Genomic DNA, 19,359 nt, shown 5'->3' with positions numbered 1-19,359 from the left:
CGCCATGTGGGCCAAAGTTCCAGTTGTCAAATCTCCGGTTGTGATTGGTTGAGGGGCAGTTGCAGGCAAATCTACGTCACTTGTGTCCCTCAAAAAACCAGAACCCGGCCGTGACACGCAACCAATTTCCTGTGCCCCCGGGAAAGGTTCGGCATTAAAAATATACTCATCCCCATCATCCTCCTCGTCCTCCACCTCCTCTTCGCCCGCTACCTCGTCCTGTACACTGCCCTGACCAGACAATGGCTGACTGTCATCAAGGCTTTCCTCTTCCTCTGGTGCAGACGCCTGCTCCTTTATGTGCGTCAAACTTTGCATCAGCAGACGCATTAGGGGGATGCTCATGCTTATTACGGCGTTGTCTGCACTAACCAGCCGTGTGCATTCCTCAAAACACTGAAGGACTTGACACATGTCTTGTATCTTAGACCACTGCACACCTGACAACTCCATGTCTGCCCTCCTACTGCCTGCCCGTGTATCCTCCCACAAATAAATAACAGCACGCCTCTGTTCGCACAGTCTCTGAAGCATGTGCAGTGTTGAGTTCCACCTTGTTGCAACGTCTATGATTAGGCGATGCTGGGGAAGGTTCAAAGACCGCTGATAGGTCTGCATATGGCTGGCGTGTACAGGCGAACGTCGGATATGTGAGCAAAGTGCACGCACTTTGAGGAGCAGGTCGGAGAACCCAGGATAAGTTTTCAATAAGCACTGCACCACCAGGTTTAAGGTGTGAGCCAGGCAAGGAATGTGTTTCAGTTGGGAAAGGGAGATGGCAGCCATGAAATTCCTTCCGTTATCACTCACTACCTTGCCTGCCTCAAGATCTACTGTGCCCAGCCACGACTGCGTTTCTTGTTGCAAGAACTCGGATAGAACTTCCGTGGTGTGTCTGTTGTCGCCCAAACACTTCATAGCCAATACAGCCTGCTGACGCTTGGCAGTAGCTGGCCCATAATGGGACAACTGGTGTGCAACAGTGTCATCTGCCGATGGAGTGGTTGGCAGACTGCGTTCTGTGGAAGAGCTGTAGCTTCTGCAGGAGGACGAGGAGGAGGAGGAGGAGGGGGTGCGAACGCCTACAGCCAACTGTTTCCTAGACCGTGGGCTAGGCACAACTGTCCCTAAATTGATGTCGCCTGTGGACCCTGCATCCACCACATTCACCCAGTGTGCCGTGATGGACACATAACGTCCCTGGCCATGCCTACTGGTCCATGCATCTGTAGTCAGGTGCACCTTTGTACTCACAGATTGCCTGAGTGCATGGACGATGCGCTGTTTAACATGCTGGTGCAGGGCTGGGATGGCTTTTCTGGAAAAAAAGTGTCGACTGGGTAGCTCGTATCGTGGTTCAGCGTACTCCATCAGGGCTTTGAAAGCTTCGCTTTCAACTAACCAGTAGGGCATCATCTCTAACGAGATTAGTCTAGCTATGTGGGCGTTAAAACCCTGTGTACGCGGATGCGAGGATAAGTACTTCCTTTTTCTAACCAGAGTCTCATGTAGGGTGAGCTGGACTGGAGAGCTGGAGATCGTGGAACTTTCGGGTGTGCCGGTGTACATGGCAGACTGAGAGACGGTTGGAGACGGTATTGTTTCCGCCGGTGCCCTAGATGCAATATTTCCTCCTACAAAACTGGTGGTTCCCTGACCCTGACTGCTTTTGGCTGGCAAAGAAACCTGCACAGATACTGCCGGTGGTGCGGAAAATGGTGGCCTTACAGTGACGGAAGGGATGTTGCGTTGCTGACTAGCTTCATTGGCCGAGGGTGCTACAACCTTAAGGGACGTTTGGTAGTTAGTCCAGGCTTGAAAATGCATGGTGGTTAAGTGTCTATGCATGCAACTAGTATTTAGACTTTTCAGATTCTGACCTCTGCTTAAGCTAGTTGAACATTTTTGACAGATGACTTTGCGCTGATCAGTTGGATGTTGTTTAAAAAAATGCCAGACTGCACTCTTCCTAGACTCGGATCCCTTTTCAGGGATTGCAGACTGAGCTTTAACCGGATGGCCACGCTGTCCTCCAACAGGTTTTGGCTTTGACACGCGTTTTGGGCCAGATACGGGCCCGGCAGATGGAACCTGTTGCGATGTTGATGCCTGCTGCGGCCCCTCCTCCACCTCCGCTTCTGAACTACTGCCGCCTGCACCCTGTTCCCCCAATGGCTGCCAATCGGGGTCAATAACTGGGTCATCTATTACCTCCTCTTCGAGCTCGTGTGCAACTTCGTCTGTGTCACTGTGTCGGTCGGTGGTATAGCGTTCGTGGCAGGGCAACATAGTCTCATCAGGGTCTGATTGTGGATCTGTACCCTGAGAGGGCAATGTGGTGGTCTGAGTCAAAGGAGCAGCATAGTACTCTGGCTGTGGCTGTGCATCAGTGCACTCCATGTCAGAATATACTTGTAATGGGCATGGCCTGTTAAATGTTTCACTTTCTAAGCCAGGGACGGTATGTGTAAAGAGCTCCATGGAGTGACCCGTTGTGTCGCCTGCTGCATCCTTCTCTCTTGTTGTAGTTTTTGCTGAGGAGGACAAGGAAGCGACTTGTCCCTGACCGTGAACATCCACAAGCGACGCGCTGCTTTTACATTTACCAGTTTCGGAAGAGGAGGCAAAAGAGCTAGAGGCTGAGTCTGCAATGTAAGCCAAAACTTGCTGTTGCTGCTCCGCCTTTAAAAGCGGTTTTCCTACTCCCAGAAAAGAGAGCGTTCGAGGCCTTGTGTAGCCTGACGACGAAACTGGCTCCACAGCTCCAGACTTAGGTGGAATATTTTTATCCCCATGACCACCTGATGCTCCACTACCACTACCATCATTACCAGCTGACAATGAACGCCCACGACGACCTCTTGCACCAGACTTCCTCATTGTTTTAAAATCTTAACCAAAGTAACTTTATTTGTTGCTGTCAAACAACTTACACGGTGAGCTATAACTTCAGTATGATTTCAATATCCCTTAACAGGTTGGTGAGACCACAAGGAAAATCAGGCACAATGTTACACACTCTGTTTTCTGTGGCACAAAATCACAGAGATGACACACACGCAGGACTGTCACTCAAGCACTAATGTCAATATTAATCTCCCACCTAATTTATTTATTTTTTTTTTCAGGGAGACTTTAGAAACCAAATAATATTAAAAAAACCAAAAAAATAAATAGCCTTTCTATGGCCCACTGAATGAGAGAGAGAGGTGGCACACCCAGGAGTCAAGACTGGCACACAAGCTGAAAGGGCAATATTACTCTCCCACTGTTTTTTAAGTTTTTTTTTTTTTATTTTCAGGGAGACTTTAGAAACCAAATAATATTAAAAAAACCAAAAAAATAAATAGCCTTTCTATGGCCCACTGAATGAGAGAGAGAGGTGGCACACCCAGGAGTCAAGACTGGCACACAAGCTGAAAGGGCAATATTACTCTCCCACTGTTTTTTTATGTATTTTTTGTTTTTTAAGGGAGACTTTAGAAACCCAATAATATTTAAAAAAAATAAATAAATAGGCTTTCTATGGCCCACTGAATGAGAGAGGTGGCACACCCAGGAGTCAAGACTGGCACACAAGCTGAAAGGGCAATATTACTCTCCCACTGTTTTTTTATGTTTTTTTTTTTTTTCAGGGAGACTTTAGAAACCAAATAATATTAAAAAAACCAAAAAAATAAATAGGCTTTCTATGGCCCACTGAATGAGAGAGAGGTGGCACACCCAGGAGTCAAGACTGGCACACAAGCTGAAAGGGCAATATTACTCTCCCACTGTTTTTTTTTTTTTTTTTTTTTTTTTTTCAGGGAGACTTTAGAAACCAAATAATAAGAAAAAAAATAAATAAATAAATAGGCTTTCTATAGCCCACTGAATGAGAGATAGCACACACAGCAGTGGCACACAAGCCCTGACTGAGGCCAATATTTTTCTCCCACTGATTGATGTAGTGTTTTTGTGTTGAGGTAGATTTTAGAACACAAATCAAGGAAAAAAAAAAAATGCTTTCTATGGCCCACTGAATGAGAGAGGTGGCACACCCAGGAGTCAAGACTGGCACACAAGCTGAAAGGGCAATATTACTCTCCCACTGTTTTTTTATGTATTTTTTGTTTTTTAAGGGAGACTTTAGAAACCCAATAATATTTAAAAAAAAAAATAAATAGGCTTTCTATGGCCCACTGAATGAGAGAGGTGGCACACCCAGGAGTCAAGACTGGCACACAAGCTGAAAGGGCAATATTACTCTCCCACTGTTTTTTTATGTTTTTTTTTTTTTTCAGGGAGACTTTAGAAACCAAATAATATAAAAAAAACCAAAAAAATAAATAGGCTTTCTATGGCCCACTGAATGAGAGAGAGGTGGCACACCCAGGAGTCAAGACTGGCACACAAGCTGAAAGGGCAATATTACTCTCCCACTGTTTTTTTTTTTTTTTTTTTTTTTTTTCAGGGAGACTTTAGAAACCAAATAATAAGAAAAAAAATAAATAAATAAATAGGCTTTCTATAGCCCACTGAATGAGAGATAGCACACACAGCAGTGGCACACAAGCCCTGACTGAGGCCAATATTTTTCTCCCACTGATTGATGTAGTATTTTTGTGTTGAGGTAGATTTTAGAACACAAATCACGGAAAAAATAAATAGGCTTTCTATGGCCCACTCAGTGAGAGATGGCACACACAGGGATGGCACTGTAGCAGAAATGCCACTCTTAATCTCCCACAAAAAAAAAAAAAAAAACAGGGACTGTCCTACAATTACTATCTCCCTGCAGTAATCTAAGCCAGGTATGGCAGGCAGCAATAGGAGTGGACTGATGCACAAATTAAATAAAAAGTGTGGACAAACAAAAAAGATAGCTGTGCAGAAAGGAACAAGAGGATATGTGCTTTGAAAAAAGCAGTTGGTTTCCACAGTGGCGTACACACAGCAATACAGCTATCACGGAGCCTTCTAGGGCAGCCCAATGAGCTACAGCGCTGAGGAAAAAAAAAAAATAAAATAGCTTCCACTGTTCCTGCACACCGAAGGTGGTGTTGGACAGTGGAAATCGCTACAGCACAAGCGGTTTGGTGGTTAGTGGACCCTGCCTAACGCTCTCCCTGCTTCTGACGAAGCGGCAGCAACCTCTCCCTAAGCTCAGATCAGCAGCAGTAAGATGGCGGTCGGCGGGAACGCCCCTTTATAGCCCCTGTGACGCCGCAGACAGCAAGCCAATCACTGCAATGCCCTTCTCTAAGATGGTGGGGACCAGGATCTATGTCATCACGCTGCCCACACTCTGCGTTCACCTTCATTGGCTGAGAAATGGCGCTTTTCGCGTCATTGAAACGCGACTTTGGCGCGAAAGTCGCGTACCGCATGGCCGACAAGCACAGGGGTCGGATCGGGTTTCATGAGACGCCGACTTAGCCAAAAGTCGGCGACTTTTGAAAATGATCGACCCGTTTCGCTCAACCCTACTAAATCTATTTAAGACTCATTGACACACACACCTGTGTATTGGGACTTAGACTCCTAGTCCTATGTTAGGTGTGATCCACCATCTGGCTGTTTGTGTTCAATATTTGTTGTTGAATTCATCCCTGCTGGATTCCAGTTAATCCATCTTGTTGATCTTCAGATTTCTGGTGAGCCTTTACAGTTCTCGTTCCCCACGTGGCTTCTTGCTTGATTCATCAACACTCGGGGTTAATGTGCCAACCTGGACCATAGGCTTAGAGGATCCACCTCAGCTGGTGAGCCTTAAATTGAACCTGACAGATTTCCCATTCCCCCAGAACCCCCAGCAGTTGTGTCTACATATGAAAATACTCTGCATAACAGTCCCTTTATTACATTACACACATAAACAGATTATTTCTAAAGTCTGTTTCTGATATGTAAATGAAGCCTTTGACTAGTCAATGGGGTGTTAGTGTTCCTACATTAGTCGGCTCCTTTAGCATGTTATCACGAGCTTGTGGGAACCATAACATGGCTTGCAAGAGCAGGCATCATCGCCAGCGCTATACCTACCTCGTGCATGCGCGCGGCTTCTTTACCTCAATCCATTGATTCCTCTGAAAAGAATTATTCCAAAGTTTCTTATCTTCACGTGTACTATTGATTTGTGAAGAAAAAATAAAACAATGGTTACACATTATATAACCTCTGTCCTTCCCAGTTTTACTCAGACAACAAGCTTAACTCATGACTGACTGAGGTTCTGCAGTGTCAAAATGATTCAGCAATCTTCAGACACAGCGCACACACAGCAAACGGCACTGAAAATGTACAGAAGATTAATAAATACAGTGAACACAAATTCCAATGTGAGAGCCAAAACCTCACGATTTAAAAAGCCAGTCTGTCTTCACAACTCTACCCTGCTACTGCAACACCTCAAACATTATCGTGTTTAATTTCCCAATTAAGCTTTTCTAAATACATGGACTTTATTATTTTACTTTTTGAGTTCTGTTCACATTTGTATTTGTGATTTGTTAGCAGCTTTCATTGAAAATTCCATCAGTAATGACATGAAAAACAGTAATACAGGATGCGTTATTTTTCCCATCAAAACTTTGCTTTTCATTTAGTTCAATATTTAAAGAGTAACTTTTTTTTTTGTTTAGTTACTGAGCAGCCTTTGCAAAGTTATTAACCTTTGTAATACAGTCTATTTCCTTATTTTGCTTCCTACCTGCTTAAAAACTATGCTGAAAGTGCTGCTTTAACTGCTGCCTATTTCCTGCTCTTTTAGAAACTGCTTTGAACTGCTGCTCTTGAATGTATCCATACCCAAAGCAAATAAAGCAATGGATTATATTAAAAAAATCATAACATTGAAAAGACTTTAGACATCAATGACATGGAAAGAAATATTTTTGCATACTTAAGTGGTCTATTTAATAAATTTGCACTAAGCTTCAGTCTTCAATTTTCTTTCCTTCATTCATTTTCAGACACCTGATGTGTGGTTTCAGTCTCTTCTCTTGTCTCCAGTGGCTAATATAATTGTAGTCAAACAGTTTGTGAATCAATATTGGTAGTCTGTTAAGCATCACCTAAGTGCAGCATTTAAGTGTACAGCAATTAATTAGATCAACGTTAGAAATGAAAGTAACTGGATACATAGTCACAGTGAATATTGTTTCTGTTTCTTTCCACTATCACCCCTATAGTCCTTCACTTCCTACTCACCCCCCTAATCCCTACACCTAGTAATGAACTGGTCATTTCTCCTTCCATCCTCCCCATTAGTCTTACCTCATCCTCAGAACTGTTCAACAACATAAAATCCTCTGTCTACAAACACAGATAGCCTCCTCAAGTCCTTTCCTGTTCCTACCTACGAACACTTTCTCTGCTTTCCCTAACTGCCGGCAACTTCTCTACAAACCCTGGTCCTCCTCACCATATCCTCACAGTTACTTTATCCTCCCATCCCCTGCTTCGCCAGTCCCTCTGACAGAAGCTCTATTGAACCCTGGCTCTGTCTGCAACAAACTTTTACATCCCGGATCTTTTCATTGCTAGCAAACTTTCCTTCCTCAGCATCAACAAAACCTGTTTCACCCACTCTGACACAGACTCTCCAGCTGCACTTTCTTATAGTGGATTTCATCTTTCCCACACCCCTACCCTGACATCAATCACGGTGGAGGAGTTGGTTTTCTCCTGTCAGATAACTGCTTCTTCACCCAAATTCCATTGGAACACTTCAGTACTCTCCATTACTTTCCCTTCTTAAGCTTTGCATTCTGTGCGCATCTACTACCCTCCAAGCTTCAACTGGCTGTCATTTACTGCCCCCCGAGGCCCAACCACCACCTTTTTCGACTACTTCACCACCTGGCTACTTCACTTCCTTTCCATTGACATCCCCACTATAATCATGGGTGACTTCAACATCTCCATTGACACGTACCACTTAGCAGTCTCTAAGCTTCAATCTCTCAATTCCTCCTTTGACTTCACTCAATGGTCTTCCACAGCTACTCACAAAAAAGGCCACAAACTGGACCTCGTGTCCATGTGTTTCTGTTACCTATCTATCCTCTCTAATGTACCTCTCACTCTTGTTGACCACAAACTACTTACGTTCTCTTCCCTATCCTCTCCAAGTGCACAATCCCCACTCCACAAACTTGAACACCCTCACAAAACTCTCAAACACCTTGATCTACACTCACTCTCTGAATCCCTTCTCCTTCTTGCAAATATAAGTTCCTTACACAATACAAATGCCACTGTCACTCTATATAACACCATTACAGCTGCAGCTCTTTAATCAGTCCCCCCTTCACACATACCAAGGCTAGCACAATCAACAGGCAACTTTATATTGCAAAAAATAGTTGCATCACCACATTTTGAGAGCTATAATTTTTCCGTATTTTGGCCCACAGACTCATGTGAGGTCTTGTTTCTTGAGGGACGAGTTAATGTTTTTATTGGTACCATTTTTTGGCACATGACATTTTTTATTGCTTTTTATTACAATTTTAGGGAGGTAGAATGAACAAAAACCAGCAATTCATGAATTTCTTTTGGGCTTATATCATTCTGCATGTGGTAAAATTGATAAGGCAGTTTTATTCTTCAGGTCAGTACGATGACAGTGATACCTCATTTATATTTTTTTATGTTTTTTGCGCTTATATACAATAAAAGCAATTTTATATAAAAATAATAGTTTTCGTTTTATTCTGAGAGCTATAACTTTTTAATTTTTTCACTGATGACAGTGTATGACGGCTCGTTTTTTGCTGGACAAGATGACATTTTCAGCAGTACCATGATTATTCATTGTTAGGAGTCGAGTTTCCCCTGCTGCACAGGGGGAATCTTGATCCGTGTCTGCTGCGGTCTCCCATTCTGCATCGGCCACAGTGGAGCCTGCTCAGCGGAGACGTCGGTCCCAGTGTCTCACAGCTGATCGGCTTCCACATATCATCCTGTCCATGGTCATAAAGGCCCAGCCCACATGGATGGGATAGTATATCGGATAGGGGTTAAATACTCTGAATATGCACTTGTATACTGCTTGAAAAAAGCTCACACACTGTTAGGGCTGGCAGAACACACCAAGTAAATATAGAGATGTTATTTGGTGCGTTCGCAGCCCGGGGTCCACCATGCAGGAAAAGAACCAGCTGTTGGCAAACGGCGGCACTATATGGCGGTAGAAGCGATCTCTGTTGCTTCACAGAGTCGCTATAAAGAATGGACTGTGTCCTGTTAAACTCCACAGGAATGCACAGTAACTGCTGAGCAGATAGCAGCTTGTGGTCACGCAGTCAAGGAGGCAAACATACAATCTCCTCACCGGAGGAGCCGGTATTCTAGGTGGCTTATTTCAGCCGGGGCCCTGAAACCATACACACAATCTCCTCAAAACTCTCAAACACCTTGATCTACACTCACTCTCTGAATCCCTTCTCCTTCTTGCAAATATAAGTTCCTTACACAATACAAATGCCACTGTCACTCTATATAACACCATTACAGCTGCAGCTCTTTAATCAGTCCCCCCTTCACACATACCAAGGCTAGCACAATCAACAGGCAACTCTGGCATGCCAGCCTGACTAATAAACTGAGGTGGGCCTCCATGGTTCCTGGTCGGAGATGGAAGAGATCTCATTCCAACAAGCACTTCATCACATTCAATCAGTCCTTCACTATTTTCAAGTCCACACTGACTGCAGCAAAAAAACCTTTTCATCTCTCATATCCTACCTATCTCAGCTATTCAAAAATTTTAATTCTGTCTTCCATGCCCCAACACCTCCTCCCTCTCTTCTCATCTCAGCTGAAGACTTTGCCTCATTCCTCAAGCAAAAGATTGATAACATCAGACAAAGCTTTTGCCTAAAGTCCCCACAGTCCCTCCTAATAACTACTCATCCCTCCTCCAAGGTAAGCTTCTCTGCCATTACGGAAGATCAACTTTCCTCTCTACTCTCTAGATCACATCTCAACACCTAGTCTTACCTGGAATAAAACAGAATTATTAATGTAAAGGCTTTCACATAAGTTCCTGCAGCTAACACCTAACATTCTATAGCACATCCAAATATGGGAGACTATGACGACATGTATAAATTATGAGGATCGATCAAGGAGCTCTATTTTCTTCTTTTGCACAGTAGGGATTGGCAGGTCAATGTGCATATCTCATCCCGAATAAGGACAGAAAACGACACTACAGCTGTTGTTGTGCAATTTGTCTTGAGTTTGCTGATGCCCCATATGAGGGGATACACTACTGATTGGGTGCATGGCAGAGCTTGGAAGGGAAGGAGCATCGTTTGACTTTTCAATGCAAAATTGGCTGGAATTGAGATCGGATGCCATGTCGCATTTCATGAGCCCCTGATGTGCCTAAACAGTGGAAACCCCCCACAAGTGATCCCATATTGGAAAATAGATCACCAAAGGAACTTATCTAGATGTGTGTTGAGAACTTTCAACCCCCAATTGTTTCACAGAAATATGTAATGTAGACATAAAAATAAAAAAATCATATTTTATTTCACAAAATTATATTTTCACCCCCAAATTTTTTATTTTCCCAAGGGTAACAGGAGAAATTTGACCACAAAAGTTGTTTTGCAATTTGTATGCTGATACCCCATATGTGGGGGTAAAGCACTGTTAGGGCGCATGGCAGAGCTCAGAAAGGAAGGAGCGCCATTTGACTTTTCAATACAAAATTGGCTGGAATTGAGATCGGAAGGCCATGTTGCGTTTGGAGAGCTCCTGATGTGCCTAAAAAGTAGAAACCCCCACAAGTGACCCCATTTTGGAAAGTAGACCCCCTAAATAACTTATCTAGATGTTTGGTGAGTACTTTGAACCCCCAATTGTTTCACAGAAATATATAATGTAGAGACATAAAAATAAAAAATCATATTTTTTTCACAAAAATTATTTTTTCGCCCCCAAGTTTTGATTTTGCCAAGTGCAACAGGAGAAATTGGATCTTAAAAGTTGTTGTGCAATTTGTCCTGAGTACGCTGATACCCCATATGTTGGGGTAAACCACTGTTTGGACGCATGGCAGAGCTTGGAATGGAAAGAGAGCTGTTTGACTTTTTAATGACTTTTTAATGGAAAAAAATGGCTAGAATTGAGATTGGACACCATGTCGCATTTGGAGAGCTCCTGATGTGCCTAAACAGCGGAAACCCCACAAGTGACCCCATTTTGGAAAGTATACCCCCTAAGGAACTTATCTAGATGTGTGATGAGCACTTTGAACCCCAAGTGCTTCACAGACGTATATAATGTAGAGCTGTAAAAATAAAAAAATCATATTTTTTCCACAAATATGATCATTTAGCCCACTATTTTTAATTTTCCCAAGGGTATTAGGAGAAACTGGACCCCAAACTTTGTTGTGCAATTTGTCCTGAGTACGCTGGTAACCCATATGTGGGAGCGGACCACCATTTGGGCACATGGAAGAGCTCAGAAGGGAAGGAGCGCTGTTTTGGAATACAGACTTTGATGGAATGGTCTGCGGGCATCACGTTGCATTTGCAGAGCTCCTGATATGCCTAAACAGTAGAAACCCTCCACAAGTGACATCATTTTGGAAACTAGACCCCCCCAAGGAACTTATCTAGATGTGTTGTGAGGACTTTGAACCCCCAAATGTTTCATTAAGTTTATAACTCAGAGCAGTGAAAATAAGAATAAAAAAATTCCCACAAAAATGATTTTTTAGCCCCCAAATTTTTATTTTTACAAGGGTAACAGGAGAAATTGGACCTCAAAAGTTGTTGTCCAATTTGTACACTGATACTCCATATATGAGGGTAAACCACTGAGCTCGGAAGGGAAGGAGCACCATTTGATTTTTTCAACGCAGAATTGGCTGGAATTGAGATCTGATGCCATGTCATGTTTGGAGAGCATCTGATGTGCCTAAACAATGGAAACTCCCCAATTCTAACTCCAACCATAAATACAACACAACACTAACCCTAATCTCATCCCTAACCATAACCCTAACCACATCCCTAACCCTTACACACCCCTAGCCCTAATCCCAACCCTAACCCTAATCGTAACCATAAACGTAATCCAACCCTAACCCTAATCCAAACCTTGACCCTAACTTTAGCCCCAACCCTAACCCTAACTTTAGCCCTAACCCTAACTTTAGCCCCAACCATAACTTTAGCCCCAACCATAACCCTAACTTTAGCCCTAACCCTAATGGGAAAGTGGAAATAAATATATATTTTTTATTTTATTATCTTTCCTAACTTAGGGCATGATAAAGGGGGGGGGGTTGATTTACTATTTATAGTGGGTTTTTATGTTTGGCAGCTGTCACATGCTAAAAGACACTTTATATTGCAAAAAATAGTTGCATCACCACATTTTGAGAGCTATAATTTTTCCGTATTTTGGCCCACAGACTCATGTGAGGTCTTGTTTCTTGAGGGACGAGTTAATGTTTTTATTGGTACCATTTTTTGGCACATGACATTTTTTATTGCTTTTTATTACAATTTTAGGGAGGTAGAATGAACAAAAACCAGCAATTCATGAATTTCTTTTGGGCTTATATCATTCTGCATGTGGTAAAATTGATAAGGCAGTTTTATTCTTCAGGTCAGTACGATGACAGTGATACCTCATTTATATTTTTTTATGTTTTTTGCGCTTATATACAATAAAAGCAATTTTATATAAAAATAATAGTTTTCGTTTTATACTGAGAGCTATAACTTTTTAATTTTTTCACTGATGACAGTGTATGACGGCTCGTTTTTTGCTGGACAAGATGACATTTTCAGCAGTACCATGATTATTCATTGTTAGGAGTCGAGTTTCCCCTGCTGCACAGGGGGAATCTTGATCCGTGTCTGCTGCGGTCTCCCATTCTGCATCGGCCACAGTGGAGCCTGCTCAGCGGAGACGTCGGTCCCAGTGTCTCACAGCTGATCGGCTTCCACATATCATCCTGTCCATGGTCATAAAGGCCCAGCCCACATGGATGGGATAGTATATCGGATAGGGGTTAAATACTCTGAATATGCACTTGTATACTGCTTGAAAAAAGCTCACACACTGTTAGGGCTGGCGGAACACACCAAGTAAATATAGAGATGTTATTTGGTGCGTTCGCAGCCCGGGGTCCACCATGCAGGAAAAGAACCAGCTGTTGGCAAACGGCGGCACTATATGGCGGTAGAAGCGATCTCTGTTGCTTCACAGAGTCGCTATAAAGAATGGACTGTGTCCTGTTAAACTCCACAGGAATGCACAGTAACTGCTGAGCAGATAGCAGCTTGTGGTCACGCAGTCAAGGAGGCAAACATACAATCTCCTCACCGGAGGAGCCGGTATTCTAGGTGGCTTATTTCAGCCGGGGCCCTGAAACCATACACACAATCTCCTCACCGGAGGTGCCGGTATTCTAAGTGGCTTATTTCAGCCAGGTCCCTGAATCCATACAAGCGTGACCACATTGGCGCAAAACTCATAACAAGCATTGATACTAGCGCATGGCCGTGCGGCCATGCAAACCTTATGTAGCTGCAGCAAGTACAAGACCTTCCTAGAAGGACCAATGAGAGACTGCCACAGAGCCTGAGCACCTTCAGGACCTTCCTGGAGAACCAATTGGCTTTGCTGCAGTATCCAAGCATGTGACCCTCGATCTCCAATGAGAAATCTTACCCTGGGCATTTTCAGAAGGAGAAAAGCAGGACTTAGTCCCAAAAGCGTCTGCTCGCCGCTGCCCAGCACTGGCTTCAATGGCAGAAGCTGGAAAAGCAGCAGTAACCCTTTGCACAGAGTCAGACTGAGTGAGATGCTGGGACCGATGTCTCCGCTGGGACCGACGTCTTCGCTGGGACCGACGTCTCCGCTGAGCAGGCTCCACTGTGGCAGGAGAAGAATGGGAGACCGCAGCGGAGATGGCCCGAGATTCCCCCTGTGCAGAGGTGGGAACTCGACCCCTAACACACACAGAGCCGAAACGTTGTGCACAAATGGGCTATTAAAATAGATTTTTTTGCACTAAAATGATGGTGTGCCGCTTCTTTGATTTTTCTAATACAAGGACTGTTATGTATCTGTGAAGCCTTGCATTCAACTACTGCTATTGCTCAGGTGCTGCTCTCTGCTCAATTTTTTCTAGATAGATAATAGATGATAGATGGATAATAGATAGATAATAGATAGATAATAGATGATAGATATATAGATAGAAAGACGGACAAAAAATGGTGCAGCATCGGCAACAGCAAAACATGGAGGCAGTGGGTGTAAAGACCCCTAGGCAATACCAAACCTTGATAATAATTGAGCAAAAAGAGGCAGCTCTCCAAGGTCATAAAGTATAAATGGTTTATTGACCATTTTTCGAAATGTGAAACTTTCTCAAGCCCTTGCCTTGAGAACTTTCTTAAGCACTTGACTTGATAAAGTTTCACACTTGGAATAAAATGTCGTCATCTCAATGGGTCAGTAAACCATTATACTTGTTGACCTTGGAGTGCTGCCTCTATTTGCTTGGATATTATTAAGGTTTGAATTTGCCTGGGGGGCTTTGCACCAACTACTTACATTTTAGCTGCTGCTGCTGCACCATTTTTTTGTTCTGATAGATAGAAACATAGATAGAGTTAAACCCTACTCAGGCATCAATGAACCAGGCATACCATAAAGTTGACAATTCAGCACTTTACCAGGGTGTCACATTGCAACATGCTAGGAATGCTTCAGCCTTATTGCATATGGCCTTATTCACACCACAGGATAAATATGGATATGGCCAGCACATATGGTAGAAAATATTGTAGATATAGTGGGGAAAGTGTCACATACAAAGACATTTCATCACACTGCTATAACACTAATGCTATCAAACAATGCTGAAAGTGCTGTTTTAACTACCAAGTTTATGCTCTTTTAGAAGCTGCTCTGATCTGATGCTTTGCCAAGAATCCATGTGCAAACAATTTTTACAAACACTCCACTTTTGTTAGCTTCTCTGCTCCCCTCCTCTGTGTTTGTAATTAATGTTTGAGTTTGGATTCTTGATAGAGCAGCAGTTCAAAGTGGCTTCTCAAAGAACATGTTCTTGATGTATTTTCTACATTAGGAAAAGCCAAATCCTAAATTATACTTCACAAATGAAAACCTAACACAGCTGGTTGCGGATCTCTTTGATGCTGGCATGGAAACAACTGCAACCACCCTGAGATGGGGCCTTCTACTAATGATGAAGTATCCAGAAATTCAAAGTAAGAGACCTGCCTTTATGTGTGGGATTGTATCATTTTTTTCATTTTGCTTTTACTAATTAAAATCACACAGTGATTCACATTCTTTTCTTATTATCTGTGTTTACATTATTTTCTGTGGATGATTATTGTGCCAGCCATATCTCGGCTTGCACAAGATCAAATTTCCTACAGATCGCTCATCCATCACAATGGCTCGAAATAGAGCTGAAGTCCTCTAGATAAATAATAAAAACATCAGTCAAAATAAACTTTAGTCAGAAAACAGTCTTTAGACTTGTCTGAGAGAATGTAGTGGGCATAATCTATGACAAAAGGAGAGAGAGGAGACTTCCTTATCTCCTGTTGTTAATGGTATTTTTGTAGTAGTGATTTAAATTTGGCAATTTGCTTGAATTTGGACAGGAAATTTCATTCATCTGAAGTATTCCAATGCAAATTGAATGTTGTTTACTATTTGGTGCCTCCTGAGACCCCAGATCAGAACAAAAATACGGTATAAATAATAATAATATTCACCCTTTTGCCCATGTGACCCTCCACCATAGCTACTGTCTAGCTATATTTGGCCTATTTTTTTCTTCGGAGCATGACACCAGGGATCTGGCTTCTTCTAGCTTGAGTTAAGCCTTTGATATCCCAACACATGTCATGTAGTCATGATGTGTCACTTGAGGACAAGTAAGAACTTTAGGTGACGCACGTTGTGATTTTACAACCTAACGGTGTATTGTGACATCAGAGGCCTCCTCGTAGCATAAGATGCCCAATGTTGTGCACTGAAGAAAAGAAGAGGCTAGACAGAAAATTTCTGAGGACCAGAAAAGGCCTCGATCATGAAAATTGATAGTATACTACTTTGGCCTAATAACCACAATGGTAACATAAATTGTCACCAGAAAAAAAGAGATTTTATATCAGTGATGTATGTCTAAGAAAGCACAAATTCCAAATACAGCTCCGAGGAGTCAAAAATAACTTTTGGTTTTGGCAAGATTACAATCTCAAAATTTTCCTACAGAAGAATGTGGAAATAATTTTGACTACAGGGGTAGAATTAAGGTTACGTAACATTAAATTTCATAACAACCACAATGGTATCAAGTGCCAAAGAGGAGATCTGGCTGAAATGTTATCATTTTTATTGATGAAAGTTATCATCAAATATCCTTTTTTTCCATAAAGTTTTATGTATTTGTGTTTAAAATAGAGAAGGTCCAAAGTGAGATTGATAAAGTTATTGGATCTAATGAGCCCCAAGTTATTCATCGTAGAGAGATGCCATATACTGATGCCGTCATCCATGAGATTCAACGTTTTGGAAACATTGTTCCAACCAATGTGGCCCACGCTACTACTCAGGACGTAAACTTCAGAGGCTATCTCCTTCCCAAAGTAAGTAAAAAATATAAACATTGCACCTTATTTTTTGGGTAACACCAAATTTCAGTAGTTGTCCACTATTTATTTTCAAATTGTTATGGATCCTCAGTTACCAGTAGAGTTGAGCGACTTTCATTTTTTTAAGATCGAGTCGGGTTTTGTGAAACCCGATTTTGTCCAGAGTCGAGTCGAGTGCAGTCGGCCGATTATCGCTAAAAGTCGGGGATCGACCGAAACACGAAACCCAATGCAAGTCAATGGGGAAGCATAGTCGGCAGTGAGTGGAGGCCAGGAAAACACCTACAGTGCCCATTTTAATGCCAAAAACATCCATTCTTGTTTCTGGAGCTTGTCAATCTTAATTAACTTTATAATAATAGTTGGGCATAGGGAATTGGGGGTCATTTGGCAAAAGTTGTGGGGGGAGTAGGGCCGGCTCAAGTTTTTCGTGGGCCCAGGAAATGCGGACTACGTCACGGCGGTGTTGCAGGGAAAGGTAAGTATTTCAACGTTGCAAGTGCTGTGATCCTGAGCAAGCAGGGGGGGCCCACTCGTTCGCATTGGCACTGGCACAGGGCCCCTCAAAGTACAGCGGTGTGTTTGCATGGCGGGGGCGCCTCCCACCAGCAGCGACACTTTTGCGTACTCTGAGGGGCCCTGTGCCAGTGACGTCGCCAACGAGTATGCCCCCCCACCTGATGAAGGAACCTGCACTTTCATCTGCACCTTCCTCTCTGTCCCTGTGTAAGGTGGTATAACATGCGGGAAGGGGAACCTTACTTTCAGCAGGGTCAGATTCTGGCTGTGTAGAGTATAAGGGGAATGTAGTGGTCTAGGTCAATGTACCAGCAGACTCATCTAGCAGTGGCTGGGCAATGGGCAGGATGAGGAGGAAACAGATATAGGGCCAAAGAATAAAGTAGGCTAAATGCAGTTCAAAATTGGTAACAGGACTAAACAGGCGGCATTGCTTTGTTCAGTGGAGTAGCAAACCCAAGAGCAGCAGACACTGTTTCAAGGGCCTAACCACACTAGTAGGCCAAATGCAGTTTAATATCTGATAGTATAGGGCGAAAGCCAGAATGTGGAAGCTCAGCTTTGTTCAGTTGAGGACAACACCAGGCAGGGGCAGACAGACACCTTTAGTAGGCCGGAACAGCCAATTTTTTAAAAAAACAGCAGTTAGTAAGAGGCAGAAGGTAGAAGCTCAGCTTTATTCAGTTGAGGACAACACCAGGCAGGGGCAGACCCCTTTAGTAGGCCGGAACAGCCAATTGCATTTTTAAAAATGGTAATTTGGAACTGAAGGTTGAAGCTCAGCTTTATTCAGTTGAGGACAACACCAGGCAGGGGCAGACAGACACCTTTAGTAGGCCGGAACAGCCAATTGCATTTTTAAAAATGGTAATTTGGAACTGAAGGTTGAAGCTCAGCTTTATTCAGTTGAGGACAACACCAGGCAGGGGCAGACAGACACCTTTAGTAGGCCGGAACAGCCAATTGCATTTTTAAAAATGGTAATTTGGAACTGAAGGTTGAAGCTCAGCTTTATTCAGTTGAGGACAACACCAGGCAGGGGCAGACAGACACCTTTAGTAGGCCGGAACAGCCAATGGCATTTTTAAAAATGGTAATTTGGAACAGAAGGTAGAAGCTCAGCTTTATTCAGTTGAGGACAACACCAGGCAGGGGCAGACATTCACCTTTAGTAGGCCGGAACAGCCAATTGCATTTTTAAAAATGGTAATTTGGAACTGAAGGTTGAAGCTCAGCTTTATTCAGTTGAGGACAACACCAGGCAGGGGCAGACAGACACCTTTAGTAGGCCGGAACAGCCAATGGCATTTTTAAAAATGGTAATTTGGAACTGAAGGTTGAAGGTCAGCTTTATTCAGTTGAGGACAACTCCAGGCAGGGGCAGACAGACACCTTTAGTAGGCCGGAACAGCCAATTGCATTTTTAAAAATGGTAATTTGGAACTGAAGGTTGAAGCTCAGCTTTATTCAGTTGAGGACAACACCAGGCAGGGGCAGACATTCACCTTTAGTAGGCCGGAACAGCCAATTGCATTTTTAAAAATGGTAATTTGGAACTGAAGGTTGAAGGTCAGCTTTATTCAGTTGAGGACAACACCAGGCAGGGGCAGACAGACACCTTTAGTAGGCCGGAACAGCCAATTGCATTTTTAAAAATGGTAATTTGGAACTGAAGGTTGAAGCTCAGCTTTATTCAGTTGAGGACAACACCAGGCAGGGGCAGACAGACACCTTTAGTAGGCCGGAACAGCCAATGGCATTTTTAAAAATGGTAATTTGGAACAGAAGGTTGAAGCACAGCTTTATTCAGTTGCAGCTTCTTGGCAATAATATAAAGAAGACGCGACAGGACAACACTCGGTGTATGCCATATCTGTGTTTTCAATGGAAAAAAACCTTTCAGTTAACTACTTGCAGGAGAAAGTTTTTGTAGCTGGTGGACAATTTTTTAAAAAAAAAGCAGTTAATAAGAGGCAGAAGGTAGAAGCTCAGCTTTATTCAGTTGCAGCTTCTTGGCAATAATATAAAGAAGACGCGAAAGGACAACACTCGGTGGATGCCATATCTGTGTTTTCAATGGAAAAAAACCTTTCAGTTAACTACTTGCAGGAGAAAGTTTTTGTAGCTGGTGGCCAATTTTTGTACTGTACCAGTTTTTTGTTGTATGTGTTTTTGT

The 19,359-nt window shown here is 42.9% G+C and overlaps 1 protein-coding gene across 2 annotated transcripts in view; it reads left to right on the top strand.

Moving 5' to 3' along the window:
* The window catches only part of LOC143808691 (cytochrome P450 2K1-like), a 1,051,026-nt gene that overhangs the window by 108,205 nt on the left and 923,462 nt on the right, over positions 1-19,359 (top strand). Inside the window, exons 7-8 of one of the 2 annotated variants that reach the window (XM_077291608.1) lie at positions 15,122-15,263; positions 16,474-16,658. The exons of the other annotated variant lie outside the window; for it this stretch is intronic. Coding sequence (XP_077147723.1) covers positions 15,122-15,263; positions 16,474-16,658 — 327 coding nt within the window. The remainder of the gene's footprint in view (positions 1-15,121; positions 15,264-16,473; positions 16,659-19,359) is intronic. 2 annotated transcript variants of the gene reach the window in all.

This window comes from Ranitomeya variabilis, chromosome 2, assembly GCF_051348905.1.
Source record: "Ranitomeya variabilis isolate aRanVar5 chromosome 2, aRanVar5.hap1, whole genome shotgun sequence".
NCBI lineage: Eukaryota > Metazoa > Chordata > Amphibia > Anura > Dendrobatidae > Ranitomeya > Ranitomeya variabilis.
Note: the sequence above shows the minus strand (reverse complement) of the source record. Positions and strands in the feature narration are given on the sequence as shown.